At 37.0% G+C, this 12,050-nt stretch overlaps 1 protein-coding gene across 1 annotated transcript; it reads left to right on the forward strand.

The window, feature by feature from the left end:
* The first annotated feature begins 9,976 nt into the window (after window positions 1-9,976).
* LOC140782839 (tetraspanin-2) lies at window positions 9,977-11,572 on the forward strand. Its single transcript, XM_073129653.1, has 2 exons — window positions 9,977-10,673; window positions 11,042-11,572. The coding sequence occupies exons 1-2, from the start codon at window positions 10,170-10,172 to the stop codon at window positions 11,351-11,353; spliced, it is 816 nt and encodes a 271-aa protein (XP_072985754.1). The 5' UTR covers window positions 9,977-10,169; the 3' UTR covers window positions 11,354-11,572.
* Window positions 11,573-12,050: the final 478 nt, after the last annotated feature.

The raw sequence follows: 12,050 nt of genomic DNA on the forward strand, positions 1-12,050 counted from the left end.
TTCTTGCTTGTTAGGTTTGGCCTAACTCTAATGAGTCTAATCACATAAGTTTGAGGATTAATTTTTTTATTCATATATAGGTCATCATGAAAGCTATAAAACAATGTTAGAGATGTCTCTGATAGGTTGTCTTTGGATAATTCATTTGTAGTAATCATACATGAATTTATGCAGCAACTGTATCTGAAAAGGAGATGAAAACATACAAAAATGATCACATTAGTAAAATAAACTCTAGATAACATTAGCATAATAGATGCTTTAGGGTAATTGCATGGTATGCAACAAAAAAGAGTTCAATTATTATGATTTTGCATTTCCGACGTCTCACATATTTCACCACCTGTAATAAAATTTCTACCAGACATAGACAAGCCTATGTCTCTAAGTCTTGATGATTGATAATATTATACTTAGTTTCATGGTTATTGCTTACAAGAAAATGAAGAGTGTGGCCTTTTCCTGACAAGATCAGCACATGAATGCTCTCCTTTTTTGTAAGTGATGAACCTTTGGACCATAGGTTTCTTTCACTAATTAATATGTGAAATTGAGCATAGCTCCACTTGCAATCAACAACTCAGAAGACTCATCTTCCTATTTACAATGAGGTAATAATGAGACATGCTTCTATCTTGTTTATGTCATGATAAAGCAATCATCCCAAATTGGAACAGATAAATGTGCACAAAACCAAGGGATTGGCAATTGACTCTTGATACTAATTCTCTGATTGTTCTCACAAGATGTTGAAAGAAAATGAAGCATTAGTCCACTATTACTGTATCAACCAAGTATCTATCTTATCTTGAGAAAAGGAGGGATGAGTGTAGAACTTGTCACACATATTATAACTTTGAAGGCTACAAAGTCCAAGCTGAAAACCAAATAGGTTGAAACATGTCAAACAATAGAATCGATTTCACTTGTTTGTAGCCCTGGAACTTATGAGAGTTGAGGCAGACACTCCACCTAACAAGCTCATGAACAGTTTGGTGGTTGCTTGGTAGATGATTGCAAAATTATTCAAGGCATTGCCACTTTGAATGCATCATGAATAACCCAGGAAGAAGTATGAATCCTTCAACAAGCATCTCAAATTTCACCATGTATCACAAGAACTATGGAAGAAATATTTACTGTGATGTCTATAGCCTTGTTCTCTAGCATGCCGGAGTTCCTGCTTTGTATTTAATGACCAGTTGCCAACCATATGACCACCAAGTTTTGCTTTGTTCTTTTCCGGGTAGGATGATAAGATAGACGAAATATCATGAAATGAGACAAAAGGTTAACAAGAATCCACCAAAAGCCAAGTTAGACAAACTCTTAAACAATCTGATGATACATTTGGAGAACATTTAGTACAATTACAGCTAGGTGATTGAGATGAGATCTAACATGTTTAGAAGGAAAAAAAAAAGGAAAAAAGAAAAGCAAAATATTTTCTTGTTAATAACAAGTACTACTTATTTTAACTTCTTACAAGTTAGAAGCTCCAATTATTGTTATTGTGGGGTTTGGAACTTTGGATCCCTGTTGTTTGGTAAGAGTCTCAGCTTATCAAACCAATGGGCCCATTACAGCAATGAGCAACAATACAATTGAGTCCCACTGATCTCCCTCAATAAAGGGAGACTCCAACAACTCCTGTCTATTTTTGTTTACATCTTCATTTGTGATTATGTATTTTAAGGCTAATCTTGTTATTTATAACAATAAATCCTATCAATTATAAGCACCAGATCTCCTCCTAGTAAAAGTTGCTGCTGTAACTGCTATTCAGATAAACCTTTGCTAGATGGACTTTTGCATTTAAATATCATATTATGTTTAGAATCAGAATTCATAATTGCGATGTTCTAACTAAAAGAGAAAGGATCACAAATGCTTGTGGCTGAAGCTTCTTCTAATGCAACTAGCAGGATTATTATTATTTATCTATTTAGCCATAACTCATTGCATGGAAGAAGTATGACTATGTTACATAGACTTGGGACCACTAACTACAAAGAAAGCCTTCTAACATTGATGATGCACTACCATAAGTTTTTGGATCCAAACCTTCTAATTAGGAAATCTTCTAACGTTATATTCTCCATCTTCCTTGCTGCCTTGCTTAATTTTCTCATGCAGTTCAGTTCTCTCAACAAAAAATGGCAAAAAAAAGAAAAAAGAAAGAAAGAAATGTTCTCATACAGTTCAGAAACAGATAAGAACTAGTAGACATACAATTGCGTGGGGAGAAGAAAAGCTAAAAAGCAATTTGGGTTTTGCTTCTATCCACAAGAAAGCAAGAGTTATGGCCAACATGCCCTTATCCTTTGCCAAGGGACTTGTGGCAAATATGTACATGTATCTAATTTTCTTTTTCACTATATCTTTACACATACGGATATTAAATGGATAAAAATAACTCTGAATCTTACCTGTTTAATACTTGCTTATTTAATGAACTTTATGTTGATAGGTACAAAAATGGTCCTCTGAATAGAAGGAAAAATTCAAGAACAGGAAGCAAAGGTGAGGATATACTTTCTTACATTTTCTTTAAGAAATGACCAATTTTATTCCCATGAGAAGTTTACTATAATCTTCAATAACTATGGCAGTCTTGAGTTTATTACATGAAAGGGAAGGACTAAATAAATAACACAATGAAGGGAAGGAGAAAAAAACAAGAGAACATCTCCCTCAACTAGATAATTAATTCTTGTAGCATTTGTACCGACTTCCCCTATTCTCTTTAATATTTCTTTACGTAGACTAGATGGTATTTATACCTACCTAACTTCACCTGTGCTAAGTTAACTTGATAATTAATGTATATTGTTGTCGAAAAAAAGATGATTACAGGAGTAGATGGAGGAAAATGATCAAATAACTACGTCCGAATAACAGGGTTGTACATGCAAATTATCTCTTTACATCTAAGTAGTCATAGTTTGAGCTACAAAAATAATTTATATCCATGTCTTAGATCAATGTGTAAATACGAGAGTAATCTTTCATTGCTTGGATTTGAATAAGAATATAAATTTTTGTTCTAAGCAAATATAAAATTATGCTACTTTTTTACTTCTTTTTTCTATCACATCGGATGGCAACATATCTGCATTTGTTGAAGGATATTTACAAGCGTTAATTGGTGCTCCCCAAGCCTAGCTTTCCCTATTGTTTATGACTGGAATATTAGCATGGAGACAAAGATGGAGAAAAAGGCTGCACCCCGCCGTCATTTTTTTTTCACTATTCTTCACCTTTATAAACGATTAAAGCTAAAGGTGAAGCCTTTCAGAGCTCATCAATTTACTTACTCCAGACCTCTCCAATCAATCAGGTTTAAACAATTCCTACCTTTTAGAGCTGATCTTTAATTTTGCTTACTCTTGTGCTTCATATCTAAGCAAGGATCAGATGCCAGGCTACACACACAAAATGCAAAAGGAATAGACCCACCATTACATTATTTCTAATGCCAAAACCATTTTCTCTCTCTCTCTCTCTCCATATTAAAGTAGATGTTGTTGACTAAAATCTGCACACAAAAAGATCTTCTGGACATTTGTATCTATCTTCCTTTTTCATGGAATACACTGTTCATCAAAAACATAGTTATCTAAAAGTAATACTAAGGAACATTTGATTAATTTAAAGGATATGGATGAATATAATTTGAGCTGATGCATGTGACAAGACTTCCAGATTAACTCCATTCAACAGTATTCGGTTTGTTTACATCCCTTTTTCAACGTTGGAATCTCTATCCTACTTGCTCTTATCCTTGATCCCCAAGAATTGAGTGGTCTAAAGAACAATATTTTTTGTTTCTACTCGAGCAGAAGAATGAGCTGAAGTTGGGCAATGGCTAAGTAGCTATTGATCATCCAAAGGGAGATGTTTAAGACTTGAGAGACTTGGCCACCTCCACTTGCATTTCACATTTGATAGAAGAAAAATATTAATTAGCCTCTCTACTTGTTCAAGCCATCAAATAACACTCCCAAAAGTCCAAAATCTTATTCCACCTAACCTAAACCCTTTAAGTAAAGTGGTGGTTGCCAATCCCACAGACTGCAATTTGATATTGCTGAGCATGCTCATATGTCTCATTTCTCACATTTGTTCCTTCTTGGAATGCTAAAATTTGTCCTTACCTATTACATCTAGAAGTTGGCATCTGACAGTCAAGACATTAAATTCTATATACGGATTGATGTAGTGTAGTACTAAGAGAAGGATTCTATTTGATTAGCTGTGAGAGGTTACTAAGTTTAAGTGCTTGGAAAATTAAATGGATCGATAGTTTGCATTTCCCTCTTCGTGGATCATAGGGAATGACCATCATATGGTTCTCGGAACATCTCTTATCCCCTAATTTTTTTGGATGGTGCAAGTCAAGGTACTTATGCATCTTATCCACCCCCCACCTCTTGATATGATTATAGGATAAGGACTCATGTGGCCTCTAACGCAAAGGGAGTGATGTACAAGCTCTGGTATTAAACATCTATCTCATGTCATTCAACATACACCTAATTATAAAGATTCTAAGGAATAGTGCAACTCTGCGATTTGGCTGTAGATAATTGTTGGCTGGAGAAGAGTGCAGATAGATTGGAACCTTTTGTGATATGAAAAGAACAAGCAAGGAGAGTTTTAATGACATGTTTCCTGAGAGAGACAGCCTCCCAGTACATGCGGGCATCAATTCAGAATTGGCTCTAAGGTTTCTAAATTTCTGGAAACAAGTTGAAAGCTTTACCTTTCTTGCTGCATCTACTTTTGGTACAATAAAACCATGATTATGCATCTTAAGATCAAAATTGAGTTAATGATGATGACGACACTTCAGCTACTGTAATGGAGCCTACACTAAAATGGTGGTCCTCCCAAATTTGATTCCATGACAGCAGCAATCGCCACCATCGTAGGGTCATAGACAGAGATTGGTATGAGCTCACCATTCTCAATTCCTCTCCTTTGATGATTCAGTAACAAGTGCAACTTCATTGATGAAGACGATATGATCATATTCCTTAAGATTGAGATTAAGCATCAATGAGCTCAGATAGTTGAGAGCCTCAAATGGTATGCAAATTAATTTGATTGATCTCTAGAAACATGACAAATAAAAGCAGAGTTAGATGTTCTACATCCCAGAGAAGATCCACTTAAGATTAATTGTTAGGAAAGTTTTGATTTCTAACTCGAGAATGAAAATTCAGAGCATGCCTTACTCTATAATAAAACAAAAAGAAAATGTTTGTGGAAGCTTGGACACTTGATAATTAAGTATATTATCAGGAATGTCCAAACTCCAGAGACATATTCTGATAAGGTGGAGTATTATTTTCCGAGAAGTAAATCACACCTCCTAGGGACAATGAAAGGGACTTAAAGAACCTATAAATTCTTTTCAAACATCTTGCACTGCCTGAGAACCAGCAATTGAGATAAGGAATTGCATGAGGAACAAGTTGTGATTTGAATAATATCTATACAATAGTTCAAAGGCACCTAATGAAGGATAGAGCAAGCTTGAATCATCTTATCCTTCTGTAACAGATGATTCAGCCATATATGCAATTTAGACGCAGACACACAACCATATCCAAAGTATCACACAGGCGTCAATCTCATCTTATCCTAAGAAATCCTAAGAAATAGGATCTATGAAATATCCATTGTTCATCTAGACAACTTCTCTGGTTCTTCAGGCTGGAGTCAATTATATATGCTAGCCGCCTAGCTAGATCATATGATTGCTTCAACAAAGCTTTTGCTTAAAAACAAATTCAGATGATTGACAAATTTTTCTCATTAAGAGTGAGATAAATTGTTGAGCCTGTTATCGACCAAAACCTTCAACCAGAAAGAAATCAAAATAAGTTCAGATAGTTCACACCTCCTGCAGTCAGTGAGTAACGTTATATATCGACGTAAAAACATGGAAGGAAACGTACCAGGGGTTTATTTTATTTATTCATATATAAAATGTCAAAGTGTTAGTTTCTTAAAATCATCATATCTAAGAAAATTTCTAAGAACTCACCGGTATATATATTGGCGCGGACGTCACTTTCTTACGCGTGCACTTGTGCAGATGCAAGGGCAGTTCATCTAGCGACACTTTGGTTGAGCGATGAGTCATAAGAGAAAGATTTTAATATTGAGGATATTTTAATCTTTTTCCTATTATGAATATTTTAGTCTTTTATCCTTTTAGGGTTTGCATGTATAAATGCTTGTTATATGGAGTTTATCAACTTTCTTTTCCGTTGATGGTTTCCAACACCCCATTGGTGAATATTATGAGTTTGTTCTTTATTTCTTTTTCGTCCATTGTTATTTTGCATCAATTTTAATAGTAAAGCATACGATCCTAACTTATGGATGTCTCGTCTCTCGAGTTCTACGTCCCTCCGCACGTATTCTTTACTCAACCAATTACACTCTCAACACCTATTCTGTACTCAACCAATTACACCATGAGTCACAAATTCTACGAATACTTTGTTAGCTGAAGGTAAAGGAGAGAGAGTTCACGTCAGAGGCATAAGATTATTTGAGGTTGTTCATGATTTTTAAAGCTCGTAAACTTTTAAACCTCCCTATCTCACATCATTCTACGGCCCTCTGAATCTAGAGAAGCATTTGCATATCATTTCCATTCATTATATCGCGAATCAAAACTTGTAATCTTCAATTTGATATAGGCTGATTTGTATAGATATGCTAAGAAATTTCATATTAGAGATTTTATCATGGTTTATATTAGAACTGAGTTATTTTCATCAAAAAGTACAAGAAAATTACCATCCTATAGCCCTAGACCTTTTCTGATATTGGAATAAATAAGATTTAATGCCTATATTATAAATATTCCCTCTAATTATAGTATTAGCATCGCTTTTAATATTGAAGATTTAGTTGCTTATAAACTCCCATGGCGATCGCTAATAATCTTTATGATACACCTACTTCTGCCATTTTAGATATGTTTATTTTTTTATCGGATCACTTCCTTTTTTCTATCCATAGTAAAAGAAAAGATATATGCTATTTTATATGAATAAGTAACATCTAATACTGACGAGACGAAGGAGTTCATCATTTTTTAGTTGGATGCGGAGACCGTCTAGAGTCTGATGCACGTGGATCATTTGTGAGGAGCTCGAGCAGATTGAAATGGACCTCAAGGATTTCTACCAAAGCACTCTTCAGCCCTACTCGATTAAGTGACATCTCTCCCATCTTGGGAGAATAGATGCAAACATCACCTTGAGACATGTATACTAAGATTAACTCAGTAAAGCAGCCCACCAAATAATAGTTTGGTTGGGCAACGAGTAATGAGGGAGAGACTTTGCTGTTGAGATATTTTATATATATTTTTTCTATCTATTATGAGCATTTAGTCTTTTATTATGTTAGAGTTTGCTTGTATAAAAATTTGTTGTCTTCTTATTTAGAGTTAGTATTTAGTCTACTTTGTTTTTTGTTGGTGAATTCCAACACTCCCTTGATAAATTCTTTTTTGTTTCTTTTTGGTCTACTATTGTTATGCATCATGTATGGTATTTATTGCATCCTAATCAGTCTCACATTACTGTAAAATAATTTGGTCAGACTTCCTGCCTCATGAAATGGAGGTCTTCAAGTCTCCTGCCACAAGCCCAAAGAAATCTGGTAGCAGGTGCCTGCTCAAAACCATAACAGCATTTGATGAAATGCAGCAATCCTGAAACAAAACGAAAAAGAAATTGTGAAATAAAAGACAAAGCTCTGTTTAGACAATGAGTCAACCACCTTGATAATGGATAATCAAGAAAGCAGTATCAGTAATTATACCTGATCAATGTTTTATGATTGCCCCAAAGTCAAAGGAATCAGCTGAATAATTTATAACCAAAGATCTGTGTGATTTTTTTAACTGGAAGAGAAGGGATATCACTAGATCTGCGAACCAACTTTGAAAAGAGAAATTAAGCGAGATCGATTGATTCATTAGCCTAGAAAGGCTTACAGATAATGGTGTAGTTAGGCCACACTAAAATGTACATAATAAACAAGCAAACTTTCGTAGCAAACACGATCGTACAATACTAATTACAAATATACGAATAAAGAAGAGGTAGGTAATAATAAACTACAGCATCAACCCCGTCCCTATTGAATTGAATGGCAGTGTCTACAAGCAATTGATGCATAGAAATATATCAAGTTAGCCCTTTTTGAGCTCATTGGCATGTCAACAAGAAGAACCTGGGAAGTGGGGTCAAGAGCACTTAAACAGATACCTTAAGATTCTCTCTCCTTTCTTCAGATGCCATTTACTTGCGAAGAAAGCAATAGATTTTGGCACTAGGTTTCTTTTCTTTTTCTTTTTTTAAATAGTAGACGTGATGGGTTTCACTCGTTCGGCCTTTGGTTTGTCCAAAGAAAGGCCCAGATTGGGTTTAACCAAGAATACTTGGGCTGGTCTCAGGCCCGCATATGTTCATTTTTGAATCTATAAGAATTTCTGATATGATTAGTAAAATCTGTAGATAATTAGTAAATATGTTTGGAAACTAGATTAAAGATTCATATAAAAGTATGAAAAGGCTTTTTACTCCACCATTTTTCATAATACAATAAACTAAATTATATGCAGATATTGATTTGGATATCCAAACAAATACAAATGTCGGCGGCGAGCAAAGATTATAATTGTAAATATGTCTCAGACCTCGCCCCACCTAGAGAGGCCTCTCCCATTCAGCATGGCAATAAGGCCTATAAGCATAGGACACCATTAAGAGAGGGAGGGTTTGGCGGTCGAACTATTACAGTAGATCGGTTGGAGATTTAGCGAAAGGGTCTAATATTTCTAATAATTTAGAGGGTCTAAATATACTTAAAAAAGAGTTCAAAAGATGTATATAAAAATATGCAATAATTGCAAGGTCTAGGTAAAATTAGCTCTTTTTTAATAAAACTAAAATCTAGCTGATAACTACCCAAAAGGAAATTTCGGAAGCTTTACTTGATCGATGGGACAAAGATTCCAAATATCATAAAAACATTAAATAATTAAGAGAGTCTTAGGAGAGTAATTATCTCTTAATCATATCAAACGTTATCGAAATCAATGTATGATCCGCTCCTGGGGAGAAGCAGTAGCCAAGTGCAATAGTCCATCGCAATAGAGAAATGCAACGGTGACGCTACAAGACGACATCCACAGAGTCTTGATTGAGAATCTCTTCACCCACCACAACCAACTCGTCCAAATGGACAGCACAAAACTAATCGATTCGATTCGCTACGCCGCTTCAGATTTAGTAATGTTCTTCTATCTCACTATTAAGTGTTAACATCTCGACAGAAATGGATTCAGATTCTGGGTTGGTTCGGACGGACCGTCGAATGCGCCATATTTGATGTTTCTGATCGTATCTTATTCTTTATATTCGTATTCTAATAAAATCTTTATTTAGAGCTGTTGAATACGTGGAATTTATACGTTGGCGTACAATTGATGGGTCGACTTAAGATGACAAAAATTAATTCGACTCGATAATCTGACATAGTATCTTTAACTTTTAAATATATTTAAGTTTAGTCTAATTAAGTTTACTGTTTGAAATTATTGGGCAATGAGATTTTAAATAATTTGAATGAATTTCGTGATATATAGTAAAATTTAATATTGGGAATCGAATTTGAATGATTAGTTAACTTTTTCAAATCTTCCTTATGAGCTTACCAAAAGATAATCCGACTTGGCAAAAGTGAGAGTTGATTTTCTAAATATGAAAAAGTGAATAAGGGAGGGGCCTTATTCTGTGGCACCCAAAAGATTTCACTGACAGCCAATGTACATCTGCCAATTATATAATTGTAAGAAAATCCTGCATTTAGTGCTGCATACGATCGATCACCTCCCTAGATTTATCCCTTTTCTTCTTTCTCCCCCTGCCTTTAACCCAAGGGAAAAAGGCGAGAAAAGAAGAAAACTATCGAGTCGGAAACCATAGAATGCACCTATCACTAGTATAGACTGTTAAAAAATATGAAGAATAGAACGAAGTTATAATCAAGCGTACAAAATTCCTTTATCCTTCTCCTCCAAATTCTTCTCTCCAAAACCTACCTCTCTCTCTTTCTCTCCCTCTGCTACCATGGCGGTGAGCAACAACATCACGGCGTTCCTCAACTTCCTCGCGCTCCTCTGCTCCGTCCCCATCATCGGGACTGGGATCTGGCTCGCCTCGAAGCAGGACAACGAGTGCCTCCGCCTCGCGCGTTGGCCGGTCGTCATCCTCGGCGTCCTCCTCCTCCTCGTCTCCCTCGCCGGCTTCGTCGGCGCCTATTGGAACCGCCAGGGCCTCCTCGCCTCCTACCTCTTCGCCATGGCCGCCCTCATCGTCCTCCTCCTCATCCTCCTCGTCTTCGCCTTCGTCGTCACCAAGCCGAGCGGCGAGTACGGCGTCCCCGGGCGCGGGTACGCCGAGTACCGCGTCGATGGCTTCTCGGCGTGGCTCCGGCACTACGTGGCGGATCCGGGCCACTGGGATCGGATCCGGGTCTGCCTGGGCGAGTCCGACGTCTGCCAGAAACTGAGCCGCGACTCGCCCTACCTCACCGCCGACGAGTTCTTCCTGAGCCCTCTCTCCCCGCTTCAGGTGAGTACGGACGATTCTGATTCCTGACTACCATTACTACTCTACAGTACTGCCGCTTTCTCTTCTGGAAGAAAATGGATTTGGGGATATTTTGGTTATCAATGGGCTCGAATTCTGACTTATTTACGTCAATGCCATTGTAGGTGGGTTTAGAACTATAGTTTGTTCTTTCGAAATACATTTTGAGATTAAGAATTTTTAGAGAAATGCAATGCTCTCCATCTAAAAAGACCCCAAAGATTTCGGGGGTGGAAACACAATAAAACTACAAAACATAGGGTGCAAAATAAACATTTCCCAACTTCCAGGTCCGTTTCGGAGATGGACACTTACCAAGTCCTAAATTAATGAACTCAAAATACGTGCAGACGGGTTGCTGCAAACCACCGACCGCATGCGGGTACGGGTACGTGAACCCGACAGTGTGGGTGAATCCGAGCAACCCGGGTGCAGATCCGGACTGCTCGTTGTGGAGCAACGACCAGAGCCAGCTCTGCTACAACTGCAACTCGTGCAAGGCCGGGATGCTCGGCAACCTCCGGGAGGAGTGGAGGAAGGCCAACGTGGCGCTCATCGTAGCCGCCGTCGCCCTAATCTTCGTCTACGTCATCGGATGCAGCGCGTTCAAGAACGCGCAGACCGAGGATCTCTTCCGGCGATACAAGCAGGGATACGTCTGAGACTAAGATATAGTACTACTGCTGCTACTTTAGAGAAGTGCCTACTTGTGCAGCTCTTGCTCTCTCTCTCTCTCTCTCTCTCTCTCTCTCGCCGTCGCTCTTTTCTGGGTTATGGTTTTGTTCTCTTTTGGTCGGAGATTCTTAAATGTGGAGTTTGTATAATATGTCCTTGGAGTTTGCATTATATATAAGGTTTTGATGCTTAACTTCGGCCGCCAACTGATTCTGATCCTTTGTAGTATGAATAATTAGGGCTAATTACAGTTAACAATTGCCCATTTTCATACAGATTCCCTATTTATTTTGGGACACTCTCCTGAAAAACATGAATTAATACCTTATTATTAACTCTCTTTTTTCCCTCTAAAATAAGAGTAAAGCGTCTAAATTTGATCACTAAAAAAAAGATATCTAAGAGAATTTATATAATTAAGGAGTTCAATATTTATAAAAGATAATTAAATAAGAGAATTTTTATACAGAGAGGAAATTAATAGCTCAAATGGGTCGAGGTGGAACTATCACTGAGAATTAGTTTATATGTCTTGTTGGTTGGCAGGTGAGGTTTCTTTCTGGGGTCTACTCTCAATGATATTCTAAGCTTTCAGGGTCCAATGCCAGCCTAGACTTCGTCACTCTGTTTTGTTACGAGAAGATGGCGAGGTGTGCGCTTTTACTTTCTTTAATAGAATGATTA

The sequence above is a fragment of the Typha latifolia genome, chromosome 2 (assembly GCF_019914945.1).
Source record: "Typha latifolia isolate L0001 chromosome 2, TyphaL0001v2, whole genome shotgun sequence".
NCBI classification, from domain to species: domain Eukaryota; kingdom Viridiplantae; phylum Streptophyta; class Magnoliopsida; order Poales; family Typhaceae; genus Typha; species Typha latifolia.